General features: G+C 46.0%; 1 protein-coding gene across 2 annotated transcripts in view; it reads left to right on the top strand.

The window, feature by feature from the left end:
* Positions 1-14,116, top strand: part of robo1 (roundabout, axon guidance receptor, homolog 1) — a 150,084-nt gene that overhangs the window by 44,986 nt on the left and 90,982 nt on the right. For both annotated transcript variants that reach the window (XM_084020155.1, XM_084020156.1), the window contains one exon: positions 1,058-1,384. In XM_084020155.1, coding sequence (XP_083876281.1) covers positions 1,058-1,384 — 327 coding nt within the window. The remainder of the gene's footprint in view (positions 1-1,057; positions 1,385-14,116) is intronic.

Here is a 14,116-nt window from a genome sequence, read left to right as displayed (position 1 = left end):
GGGTAACGGGGGGATGGGCGAGGACACAGAGACGAGGCAGTGTGGCAAGTTCACGGGATGCTGGGTAAATTAATTGCGGGCCTGTGCCTCCAATTAGACCAGACTCTTTTTAATTGGTCCTGAATGGGCTCCAAAGGCCTATGCTGGGAGATATGGCAAGTGTGGGGGGAAAAAAAGGCTTTCTCTCTCACCCTCACACACACACACACACACACACACACACACACACACACACACACACACTATTGTGTGCAGGCACACAATACACACACAGCCATCAAGTCCCACCCTTCAGGAATTAACAACAGGAAGCTAATTTGCATGTAAAGGAGGTTTGATAGCCACAGCTGACTGGTCGGAGAGCAATGGTAATGGTCTGAGATAGCACTGGGGTGTTAACCCCCTTGGCACTGCTGTTGGCACTGCTGTTGGCACTGCTGTCCTGCTTAAATAGTGTAATCTCCTCGCTCCTTCCTTTGTCCCTCAGCTATGCACAGCATCTATATCTTATCTTGCATCTTTTAATTTCCTTTTACCTTAAAGGTGGCGTTTAGTTTTTGCTCTGTTTTTGCTCTTTGATCCGAGAAATGACAGAGTCACACTGCTGCAGCAGGGCTCAGCGCCTTCTCTAATTAAAGGGTGGCTTCTCTCACAGATTGGTAGTTTATTTGTTACTTTATTACTCAGCAGTACCTTGAATCACACGTTCCACGTCTTTCAAATGATATCGTCTGTATGTAAATGTAAAATACTGTATATTAGTGTATTTTGTGGAGGAGTGAGTCATACGTCTGGACTGAAATGTGTCTCTGGATCTGAAAAGCACAAAAACAACCAATAATTACAGTTGAACTGACAAAAAGATGTGTGCTCTCTATTCCAAAGATGGCTGCGATGATAATTAATTAATACAGTGAGGTTGCCTTTAAAACTATCCCATCCTATTGAGTAATTTAATTATAACAGTTAAATAAGTACCTTCAATGTGGATTATGTCCATTAAAATGTGTAAATCCTCGCAGATGTAAAGTTTAATTTCTGTCATTTCTCTTCTCAGGATCCCGTCTGCGCCAAGAGGACACGGCACCCCGGATTGTGGAGCACCCCTCTGACCTGATCGTCTCCAAGGGGGAGCCGGCCACCCTCAACTGCAAAGCGGAGGGCCGGCCGACCCCGACGGTGGAGTGGTACAAGGATGGAGAGCGGGTGGAAACGGACCGGGACAATCCCCGTTCTCAGCGCATGCTGCTGCCCAGCGGCTCGCTCTTCTTCCTACGCATCGTCCACGGACGCCGGAGCAAGCCGGACGAGGGCTCCTACATCTGCGTGGCGAGGAACTACCTGGGAGAGGCCGTGAGCCACAACGCCTCGCTGGAAGTAGCCAGTAAGTGCTAGCATGTCTCCTTCGCCCTCCAGCGTGGGTGTTGGTGGGAGCGTTTTTAAGGTTTCAGATGCGGCTGAATAGCAGGCTCCTGTTTCCTTCAGTGTTTCTGGGCTCAATGTGTTCATTGAGTTGGATAATCTCTTAGGAGATGGGCAGGATGTGTTTGGCCCAGCGATCTCCGTAGGCCTGCGGATCCTTGGGGGAGAAGTGGCCTGATCATTCCGGGGTGAGTGCTTCTCTAAAGGGCCCCTGGTAGGTGGTCAGGAGCCACAATGGGAACAAAGCCCTTTCTGTTTTGGCCCCTGCTTTTGCTTTTTGTCAGAGAGATATATATGAGGTTTTATATCTCTAGGAATGCAATCATTGCGTCTGTGTTCAGTCATCTTTTAATATATAGCTACCCCACTTGTTTCATTGAAGTATGAGATATTCCCTTTATTATCTGCAACAGCAAGTCGGGCTTGATCTCATGTGGATTTAAGCATCTCCAGGGTCAACACATGGCTTGGTAAGGACTTTATAGTGAGTATGCAATGTAGGAAGAGAGAACAATCTATCTGAACCATTTAGCCTTTTATGTGAGTGGTGACAAATTAGTTCCCATGATTCTTTAGAGGCTGCTTTCGTTGGTGAGGTCAGCTCTTCAGATACAGTATCTCTTTGCTCTCTTGACTCGCTGAGAGTGGAGGCTGAGGAGGGGGGATCTCGGATATCAACCGCTCCTCCAGCATGCCCAGAGGCTGTCACCAACCCGCTCACTGTAATCTAATCAAGATGGGGAAAGAAAGAAGTGTGTGTGTGTGTGTGTTTGAATGTTGGAGTACAGGAGGGGGGGTTGAAGGGGCTGGGCAGGGGGCTGCTGCCTTGTTGAGGGGTGATGGTCTTGGAGGTGAAGTTCAGATAGAGAAGGGCTGCTTTAATCCGTATAGAAGGAACAGATGCCACAAAATGCTCTGCTCTTAATGTGGTTTTTGATAAATTAAGTGAGAAACATTCCAGGCTTATTATCTGGAATGTGTTGGTGTGGATCCAGATGATGTCTTGGCCCATAAACCCTGCAATATCGAATCCTGTCAACACAACAATCACAGTTCTGCACAATTAAACTGTAAAACTACTTTAGAGGCAAACGAATTAGTAATAAGAAATATGAATATAAGAAAAAGACAAGTGTGTGGCGCATTACAAGTGCCCACAGGTCAGAATGCTCTTGTACATGATTATATTAGAGGTGGGTTTTTGTTGTTTTTTTCAAGGAGAAAAGCTTGGCAGGACCGGCGAGGACGGGAGTACAGAGTACCACTGGCTCAGGCTCAAGTTTGGGGCTGCCTATTCTGTATAAGGTTCAAACAGACCCATAATGACAAGCCACGGTGCTCCGGGCCTCTCTCTCTCTCTCCTTCTGGCTTAGTCGATGTCCCTCGCTCCCCTCTCTGCAGCTCATGCTTAACTACATATAATTATGTTGTCGGAGCAACCGGGATGGAACCCTGCCGAAGAGTAAAAAGGCAGCAGAAAAAAAAAAGAAGAAGAAGCCCAGAAACACAGAGTTGTCTTTACAAGGCTGCATTTAAACTCCAGAGAGCAGAAAGGACAAGCCATACATCTGGCTCACGACGGCGTGTTAGAACGTTTAAGAGCATTTGGGGGATTTTTACGTTGTCACTTAAGACGCCTGTCGTACCTTTACTGTTGAACGTTACGGACAGGTTTTTTGTTTTACTCGGTGTAAGTTGAGGCTTTTCATTTCCAATGAAACTCCAAAGAAGGAAGTTGTGGTTTTAATTGCGTTTACTTTTGCCTACCCCCCCCCCCACTCTAATGTTTTCACTTTAAAAGCTAAAAACACAACCTTTTTGGAGATGTTATTATAAGAGCCTGGCTTTTACAGTTTCCGTTACTCACCAGCGATTGTTAACATAATCCAAGTTTCAACAAGTCCTGTTTTGCCAGGCTAGGCGAGCTAACCCGGCTTGTTTGGTTTATCATTAACCACGTGTACAGTACAGCAATCTGTCTCTATCTCAGCCTCTTAACCCAAAGCCGGGCTAATGCAGTCACCTTGGATCCTGTGTGCTTTGTGCATTAAAACGAGCTTAAGACGGGATTATTTCCCTATTGTGTGATCTTTCTTCTTCTCTGTAATAGAGATGGTAACACCAAATAATGAACTTGCCGCTCCACATTGACACTGTTAATAAAAAGTATTTGAAACATTTTAATTGTTTCCATAACCCGTGCATCTTCATGTTTACCCCAAACTACCCCAAAAAGAGTATTAGAGGATGTGCTCAGTCTTATTTAGCAATTACGGACAGACACAACGCAGTATGTGTGCAGTATAGTGTAAACAGTGACATGTCACAGTAATTTCCTTTCCCCAGCACTGTGAAGGAGGCCCCTGAGAGGCTCTATGAATAGCTCGTTTCCCTTTCCCTGGTTGCAGAGATAGTAAAGTGAGGTAATGGACGGCACACTGCTCCACTTGAGCGGGCGATAACCTCAGGGCCTGCTGTCTAGCGGCCTGGCTGACTGCACAGCGCTGACCGCACAGGGCTGGCTGTAGGCCTTCTATCCACACACGGACTCCTCTCTCCACAGTTTACTTTTTATAGCCACTAACAACAGAAGTGAAGGGGTGTTTACTTGAATCTGGCCCTGTTGCGTATAAGTCTAGTCTGCCAAGTTTATCCCAGGATCTCATTGATCTCGATGCTCCTGTGAAATCTCTGTCACTGTGTGCAGCCAGCTGGCTCCGCTCACTCTCACGATTAGTGGGGGGAAGTATATGTTGGAGGCGGCAGGGTCCATCCTGACAGATTTGGGGTCAGCTGCAGAGCGGAGGACAGTTGGCTGGCATGCGCCAGTCTAAAGGCAGCACGGCCACCACCACCCACTGATCTCTCTGGCTTGCAGGAAATCCCTTGTACTACATCTGTCGGCTTCCATGTCGTCCCCTTCAGCACGCCCCCCACCTCAAACTAAACCCCACCTCCTGAGACATAGTGTCTGAGTTTATTCATCTCCCCTTCCCTCACCCATCTTTTTACCCCTCATTATTCCACCTCTGCTACCCACTGAAACGGAACAAGCCCCATCGCTGAAATCTCTCACCGCTCGGTGCCACAGTAATTATTTATTTGACACGGCCTTTGCCTTTCATTAACGTATTACAAGAGAGGCAGCATCGTACATCAGCTCTCTGTTTGTGCATTTAATGAACTTTGTTATTTTGGGGGTACAACGTGGGCCTCCTTTTTCCTGCTTGGCAACGTTATTGACGAGTTCCAAATACAAAATGAGACTATGAGAAAGTGAGCGAGGGAGAGACAAAGAGACGACAGAGGAGGAGAGAGAGCAAGAGCAGACGGAGAAGAAATCAGGACGGCTAACTCCAGCAGAAGCAGCAGTGAGCGTGCTGGCTAGCTGCCAGCGGACTGAAGGCAGAGTGTGTTACAGCTCCGTGGCAGTTATTTGTCTCGGGGAGGTTCAGAGCAAATTGGTGCAAACGGCACAGCCAGGGTCTGCTTCATGAGTCAACATGCAGCCCAGGCGTGGGCTCCACACCACAGACTCGCCTTGGCCTCCACTCCAATCTGTTTTATGTTGGAATGCAGACTCTTTCCACCATCCCAAAGACCAATGTGTGTGTGTGTGTGTGTGTGTGTGTGTGTGTGTGTGTGTGTGTGTGTGTGTGTGTGTGTGTGTGTGTGTGTGTGTGTGTGTGTGTGTGAGAGAGGATGTCAAAGCTGACATCTGCCATGCTAAGAAAACCAGTGTTTAACGTTTTGCATGCATGCTGGTGGCTTTAAAACAAATCCTTTTACATTAATTTAATAAATTATAAATGCATTATGGTTGTGTGTGTGCTGTTGTTAAGTCCAGCGCTGCTAATGTTGAAATTATAGTACATGGGGAACGTGCACGGCACATAACTGTCAGCTCTGTCTCCATGAAATGTCTGCAGGGAAGATATGTTCCACGCATGCATTTCAATTAGTCTTCTTCTAATCCATAAACGCAGAGAGCTTGTTTTTTTTATCATGCATGTTGTGTGTGGTCCGTTGAACCTAACATATTTAGCACTCGAGGGTGTTTGCATAAATCAATGCAATGATGCAATCCATGCAATTAAATCTGCAGCATCTATTTGCCATGTTTGGTCGATACCAAAATGCCATTTTCAGTAGAGAAAGTCTGTGATATGCAACAAACACTTCTGATGGCAAGCTGTGACCTCAATATGTACCTAAAAACTTTGACCATGTTAAAGACACATTCTGGCAGATATTGGCTGACAGAATTCATCCATAACGCTGCTGTCACTCCCTGCAGTGACAGCAGTCTGGGGCCAAGAGAAAGAGGATGCTCATGTCTCTTTCAGTCATGTAAAAATGTGTCAGACGTCACACCGATTTTGGGGATTTTTTAGAACACGGTTTGCACAAACACACAAGCGTAACCTCGCCCACACATAGCCCTCCCCTACCAACGCTAATACCGCTGGCTCCACGCGGGGCCAAGAGCTCAAAACGCTCGCCGCGGGAACGAGTGCAGTGTAGCGGCGGATAAGAGCCGGAGCGGGGAAGCAGGGCAGCTTTTTCTGAGTTTTTAGCCGCTTTGTGTTGTTTTACAGCAAATACTGGCGCCGAGCCCAAACAGAACACACATCCTGCGTGAGAGGAAGCGGTATGAATGGATTGGTTTATATCAGAACGAAGCCTTTCCATAGAACAAGATTGGGTGAGGCAATAGCCGCTGTGTTTGGCGAGTGTGTGAGTTGTGTGTGTGTTTGATTCTTGATCTGTCAGTGTGTCTACACTCTAGTGAACAATGTCTAGCAGCGTGATGTGTGAAGGAATCTGTACATGAGCTGAAGGGGCAGGTGTACAGACGTGGGGAAAGTCCCATCAATCATTGCATGCTCCACCCGTCTCTGACAGCTTACTGGGCCGGGAAGACATGGCCACCCAAAAAAAGTACACCAGGACCCGTTTCATTCCTCCGCCTGTGTCTTGTTTTCCTGCAGAAAACACAGTGTGAAGACAAAGCTGGGCACGGTTTGAGATTTTTGAGATAAGAGAAATCCAAATGAACAAAGCAAGAGATAATTTCATGGGACCCTGCTGATCCCCACTCTGTAGCTTATCATCTGCATTATCAGATTGTCGCAGGTGGAATTTAGGAGGAAATTGCACCATAAAGTAATAAACACGGAGCCCTGGTGAATGAGACACTTTTTTAATGGCAACATAAAATACTTTTTCACAAGGCGTCGCTTGAGTTAGTCCCTTTAGTGTGATAGATATTTTGCCTGTTTGATCTCTCTCTCTCTCTCTATAAAGATAAATAAAGAAATGCATTAGATTTGCTAAGCACAGCTGGTTCATGCCGACACACAACTGCGCCGTTTTTTTTCTTTTTTGGACTTCCCCTCCGTGTGCATTCATGTAGGAAATGGTCTCTGTTAACAAGGAAGGGAATGCTGACTTATGGGGTCCACTTTAAGCACTTTCCTCTGTTTTTATGGGGGGGTTTCAGGCCATCCATTTACACACAAGGCCTTTGCTGAGACATCTCAGGATGTCTTTGGATAAAGTAGAGCTACTTTCTGTCTGGGTGTCTGGACATTTCTCTAAACTCCTGTGCGTCAGAGTTTTTTTTTCTCCCTGGTCGCCACAGTGACTGCTTATTCATCTCTATATAATCCTTGCCTCTGGCGAGAGCTCAGAACAGGATCATGGGTAGGATGGATGCAGGCTCCCAGGATAGTGAAGAATGATATTAGCACTATGAAGTGCTAGTCTGCAACAGATAAGATATAGAGTATTCAAACTCTTGAGTTCAGTGGTCCTGTACTTCCACTACCACTTATAGCAGAGTCCCTTCCTCCCTCTTAGAAGCCATCGACACTGTTTGCTTTTCCTTTTTATGTGCATCCTTTATCAACATGTGTCCATATTTGTCTGAGGTGTGTCTCTGTGATAAATGTCCCTGTTGGTAAGCTGTGTGTCAGTGCTTGTGAGAACCAGATGAATGTATGCTGCTGACTCTAATCTCCACTACTTCTGCGGGGACCTGAGTATTACTCTTGTTGCGAGGTGTAATCTCCTCTTGGTCTGAGCCTCTCCTATGGCCAGAGAGGCTTGTGTGTATGTGTGTGCTCGTGTGTGCGTGCTTGCATTCTGGTGTCTGGTCATATGACGAGGTGTTCTGCACCGCGGACATGCTCTGCTTATTAAACTCGGGTTAAGCCCCAACTTGAAACCTTCTATCATGCTCCTCGATCCGAGACGATGGAGTTAGGGAGGATTAAGGGGTTTGGAACTTCAGGGATTTTCAGACAACATTTTGGCAAAGTTAGAAAAATGTGCACAAGGGGCACACTCAGTCCTCCTTAAGGTGAACCTGCGCAGGCTTATGATGGCCTGCTTTTCCCCCCCTTTGGTTTTCACTGTTTACTCCCAGGAGACAGACCACAAATTCACCACCTAGTTATAGTTTTTCAGCCATCCTCTAACTCCCAGCAGAGTGCACACATCGAGCTGGGTCAAGCTCCTTTCGCAAAATGAAACAAAACAAGTTATGATTCATGTGGGTATATGTTTTATCCCTGACTGATACATGGTATTTGTTGGGTTTGTGGAGGTGTTGAGAGGAAGAGTTGCCCAACAGTAGCTCCTGAAGGCTTATTCAGCTGCTCAGGTTCAATGAACCGATAACACAGAAAACAGTGTATGTGGCAACCTTGCGTTGTATCGGTCTTTATCTGATATGCCTTGTCTTTGCAACATGCTATCTCCCGTTTCCTTCACCTTTCTGTTAATGTGTCTTCCCACACTCTGAAAGTGACTCTCCTGAAATGTTATCGGAGTTGTAGCCTATTGCCGAGGCTGGAGTAAGACAGGGAAGAAGAGCTGGTGAGGTAAGCAGTAGAACCAAACACCGATAACGATCTGCTGCCTGACTACAAATGAAATGCAGCGTACTTACTGCTGACTGTGGATAGTCACACCTCTGCTATCAGTCACTGACAAACAGCGGCTACACGAGGGCATTCAGATGTCATCTAATTGTCCTTGCTCGTCGTGGTAGATGATCTGATCATTAAAGCAACAGCCTCATCTCCGCGTCACAGATACACCAGTGTGTCCTGAAATAGGGCCGGCATTAGTGAGAGTTGTTGCTCATTATCACGCCGTAGTTCTTATGCGAGCTTTCTGTTATCCCGACCTCTCCGTAATGCCAGCAGTTCACTTTCTAAGCCCCAGATATTCAGCGTACCGGGGCTCACATTACAAGTGCAGGGATTGACTCTATTACCACAGTAATGATGCACTAATGACAAAGGATCTAAAAAGCAATGCCTGGAATGGTGAAAGCAACAAACTTCCACTGAACATAATTGAAAGTATGGAGGTCACATCTGAAATGTTTAGTTTGGAACATCTGTCGCATCTTATGAACTTAGGGGAATGTTGTTTACGCACCTTGGGGCTTAACTACATGAGCGGTGAACATAATCATCTTCAATGGAGTGTACGTAAACATAAACAATAGTCTAATTAGGACCATGAGGAGAAGGGCAGCGGGACTAAGTGATGAATAGAACTGATACACCCTCACCTCTTCTTTGTGCCGCCGTGACCTTTCTGAACCGGGTGTGGCGAGGACACAAAAGGATCTCTGTGAAACCATATACTGCAAAGGGTTGGATAAAAGACAGACAGGGGGACGTCATGTGTAAACGGAGAAAAGTGAAGAGGATCCATTCAAAAAATTCAAACAAGAGTCTGTTGCTGTGGGTAAGTTTGAAATAGCTGACATGTGACTCAGTGAGGCCCGGTATTGTATGACCATAGTGCTGCTGTTAGGCTCGGGGGTGACATTTCTATTCTCCCATCCAGACCCCTCTGTTTCTCCGCCTTGCGGAGTATCAGATTCTAATCTGTCACTGGTGCCTCGGCTCCATGTAGCCGATTGGCTCCCATCTGATGGATGGGATAGAAAGCCCTTCGGTGCCCTGATGGGATATAGCTACTCCCTTTCCCAGAGTCCTTCACTTCTTCAAAATGGCTTAGGGTTTGACACTCTTCAGTGCCTTTCTTGTACTTGCTTGAAGTACCCCTCCTCCCCAATGGAACCATGTTTGGACCCCAGAACCCTCTTTCTCATTCACTGTGAGCATCACGCCGATACTCGATGGTGTGGTAGCAGATGATCTCGGGATGTGGCCTTTTGTGGCCCAGTACGATTTTTCTCCTGCCAATGGGATTAGTGGAGAGTGCCGACTCTGCAGGTGGAGCTGTAAGTTAATTTGGCCCACTGTTTGGAGCTATAATAGCTTATTGATTGCCTGACAAAGATGCAAGAAGCAGCGTGGAAGGGCACAGAGAGGGGATAGAATAAGTTAATCATCGCTCAGTGTGTTGCCAGGATTTAATCACATTACCCAAGGTTCACCACTGCCATGTAAATTCACTTTCAACCTCGGAGGAGTTGGAGTGACTGCCCCGAGACTGAGGGGGACCCTGCTGGTTTCTTGAAACCTCTCCTCAGCTGCGGTCTGGTCCCTGCCGGCCTGGTACTCCCTGCCCAGCACCCGCCACAATCTTGTGGGATGCAAGCTCCCTGCCCAGGGGCCCGGCTTAATTCATGCTAAGCTGTTTGGGTTAATTTTAGCTGTGCTACCCAGTGGTGACCTCCATCTGCTATAGTGCTGCTCAGGTTTGTTGGAAAACATCACGATTCAGACCATAACTCCCAGACAGCTGCTTGGGCCATCCCTCATTTCTTCCATGAGCCTTTCCCAGGCTAAAGTGCTCCTGTGCTGTGTGTACAGTATGGACAGGAAGGTCTGTGTGAGTGTATGTTTCTCAAAGGAACTCTGGTCCATTAGCACCGCCATCATATACACATTCTCACTGCAGCTGCTTACCTGGAAACTGCACACGCAGCTTTTATTTGACACAGATTGTGAGAATGCTCCCCGGTTTTTAATGGCTTCGACCAAACACTGTGCTCCACATCAGTAAATGGACAATAGTAGAGCTGTGTTAGCCGAATCAGGTGGCAACCTGCGGTTCTGAAAAGGGAAGCCAATGTGGAAGTGCCTTAAACTGTCTTGCCTTAAGCATTCTCTCTGCTGGCTATCAGAGGCGACTCCTCTGGTAGCAAAAAGAAGTCAGATTGTATAGAAATGTATGAGAAAATGACCCTCACTACTCACATGGTTCTGTGAAGGTATCACACTGGCTGGTGTTAACACAGAAAGCAGCAAAACTGGCTTTAGCTATAGTTTGAGTTTGCCCATGCTTCAGCCTGGCTTCTATCAATCTGCCTGCACCCAAATGCTCAGCTAACCAAAAGTTAAACAATGTCCCCGAGGTGAAAGAGTGAGAAAATGTAAACACAGGAGACAGAAAAATGTTGACCTTGCACCCCATCACACACACACACACACACACACACACACACACACACACACACACACACACACACACACACACACACACACACACACACACACACACACACACACACAGTCACTGACCTGATGACCAAATTCCTATCTGGCAGCAACAGGAACAACATCTGGCAAAACCGTGCACCTTAACCCAAAAATCCAAACCTAATCAGGTCTCGCCACCGCCAGAACTCCAGGTACAACATTTAGATTGCTCTCTGGCCTTGATGTGCTTTAGAATAACTGCACAGAATGCAGTGCTTTGAGATCAGCCGTGCAGAAGGAGAGATGGGAAGGAACAACAAAGACGGGGATAAATTGTTGAGGAGAAAATAGCTGGACAAGCTGCCATTAAGCTAGGGATGAGAGAGTAGATGGAGGTGGCTCCAGTTGGACAGAGATTCTCCCTCTTGGCTCTTGAATGGAAGATAAGGGGACAGGTGGTGTTCTGTTCTCTCAAAGATCTCCGACAGCTGGCAACTCTCTATCAGCATGCTGCCACAGAATGTATGTGTGCATGTCCCGGAGAGTGGGATGTGCGTGTTGGTCTGACATTTGTTTGTGAGTGCATGTGTGTTTATAGCTACATGTGTCTGCATTTGTGGTGGTTGTTTGAATGCTGGCCAGCTGAGATATCTCCCTGAAGTCAGTCTCAACTCTCTTACCTAGCCTTCTTTTAATCCTTTCCTTGTTGGTTTTCTTCTTTCCATTCACTGGCAGCCTCGTGGTGTTTGGGCCATTTCATACCAGTCTGTTCTGTGAGAATATTTGTCTCCTCCATGTTGGAGCTTCAACATGTGGTACTAATGTGTGAAAGGCCCAGCAGGCTGATTCCTATTCTGACCCAGTTCAGATTTAACAAGTGTTACTCCGTCTGACCTTTATTTTCTGTTGCCTTTTTCATGTGACTTTGGAATTCTGTCGTACTCGGGCGGCAACCTCTCGGTCCTGGAAAGTAAAGCTAACACTGAAGTGGCTTAAACGTGCATTCTCTCTGCTGGCCATTATGGTTGTAAACAAACGTCTGACTGTATAGAAGTCTAATTCTCACTTGATTTATTACCTCAGTAAGCATTGTAATCATTGGTTTATTGTCTTAATCAATAGTTTCAAATCTTTTTCAATACACCATGATGTTCATTCTGTAAATTATGGAACATTTAGATGCAGTATGTGGTGTGGCTACCTTGTGATTCACCACTGCTGCTTCCACGCTACCAATGCTAGTTAGCTACTAAGATGACTCTAACACTTAGCTGTGAAGTTGACCTGGAATTGTGAAGCGGTGTTTGGCTTTGAAACTGCCGACTAGAATACCATACGTGTTCTAGTCTGCTGAAGAGTCTAATTCTAGGTTTTTGTGTGTTAAGTTTGCTCTTCTCATAAACTTGATTTCATGACCACTTTTCCATGCGAAGCAGATGCCAGGACAACGAGCGAGCCAGAAACAGAATTTGAATTCTCTCCGCGTTGACCTGGCAGTATGTAGTGTTCATGTACTCCGTTAAGTTCAGAGTTCTTTACTGTGTTGGCTTTGGGCTCGCTCCAGATAGGGCTCTGTGTTTGATCGGGCGGCGTGGCGGCGGCGGCCGCTGAGAAGAGCTTGTGCCATCTCAGTGGCGGACGGCTTTTGTTTGCAGAAAAAGAAAAAGAGATGGTACTAAATGGGCCAGAGGCGGTTATTTGCTGTTGGCAAACAGACACTGTCCTCAGCGGTGAAGCACTCAGTTGCCACTGTGGCTTTGACAGCTGGCTTTCATCCATTGGCGTCGCAGTGTTTGTTCACAACGCAAGCTGCTCTTAAATGTAATTCATGCTCTTCGTGGCCATCGTGCTCTGGTGAAGGCTCAGAATAAAGATCCCCCCTCCGGCGCGCTGCTTTTGGTCACCAGAATGTGAATCCATTTTCCAAGCCGTTATTGATAAATGTCAACTGTTATAAGTGCTGTCTTTTTTTTCCCCTCTCTGCGTTTCGCCTTTGAAGTCGCTGTAATTCCTTTCAGCTTCAAATCTTCAATAGAACAGTTGGTCTGCACCTGATCCATTGATGTTTCACGCCTCAGAGGTCACCTTGACGTGGATGCCTGTCTTTGTGATGAGGGGGAAACTTTTTCATATGCAAAAATTAATGACAGTGTTTTAAGATGAAAGAGCTCTCTCCTCGCCGGCACCATCTGTATCCACTCTTCAGCTTTCGCTAAATATATTATTAGCTACCCGTCTTCATTATAACTGTACCCTCCACTAGATATGAATCACGGTGATGGGAGCATATTCCTGATCTAATCAGCTGTCCAAGTAGTCCCATAATGACATTGCATATCCCTTTAAGACCATAATTACACTTACCTGCAGCCCATCAGGCGCTCGTATTTCATCATTTATTCACGTCGACTCTATCGAGATTCCTGTTGGCTTATTCGCTCTTTAATGAGCATCTCATTGGGTAATACATTTAGACTGAAGCTCTTTGTAATTAACAATTGTTGAGAAAATTCTGCTGATCAATATTTCTAATTGCTTGGGGGGCGGGCAGGTTCACACACACACACACACACACACACACACACACACACACACACACACACACACACACACACACACACACATACATCATCTCCTAATTGAAATTGTCTATAAAAAGGTAAAATAACAGTTTAGCTTGCTTGGTCGATTCTTTTATAGCTACTGACATTCATTATATAGTGTCTCCTCCCGTCCTGGAGCCATATGTTCAGTGGTTAAGTTATTTTGTGAAAAATGGCGGTAATGATAAGTCTCAGCAACGGCAATGCGGGAAGAAGAAATCCTTAGCAAAGACTATAGATCACCACTTGGACTCTTTTTAGACTCACTTTGCCACAAAAAGAATTTCAAGCTGCTTTCAAGCTTGAATTGTATCAGAAAATATGGTTTCCTTTCATCCCGCACACGATTCTAAGCATTTCCCCTGAAGGCAAAGCCACATAAAGTCAGCTTTGTCCTCCCGAGACACAGATGTTGTTATAGCTGTCCTCATCTGACTATAAATATATTCATTTTGAACATCAACTGTTATTCTTCTTGACCATAAAGTTGTAAGGACTCCTATAACATTCACTTTGGTATGTAATGTTGGACGCAAGGGAAATGGCAGAATTCTCTTTTCTTTTTTTTTTTGTCATACAGAACTGTACATTTGTCTGTGCACACAGACTTTTATAGTTATACGTCTATAGATATTCTCGTTGGCTGCTTCCCCAACTGTAATCTCAGAGAGCCTGTTC

The sequence above is a fragment of the Eutrigla gurnardus genome (genome assembly GCF_963514095.1).
Source record: "Eutrigla gurnardus genome assembly, chromosome: 10".
NCBI classification, from domain to species: Eukaryota; Metazoa; Chordata; class Actinopteri; order Perciformes; family Triglidae; genus Eutrigla; species Eutrigla gurnardus.
This window is presented reverse-complemented; position numbering and strand designations above follow the sequence as displayed.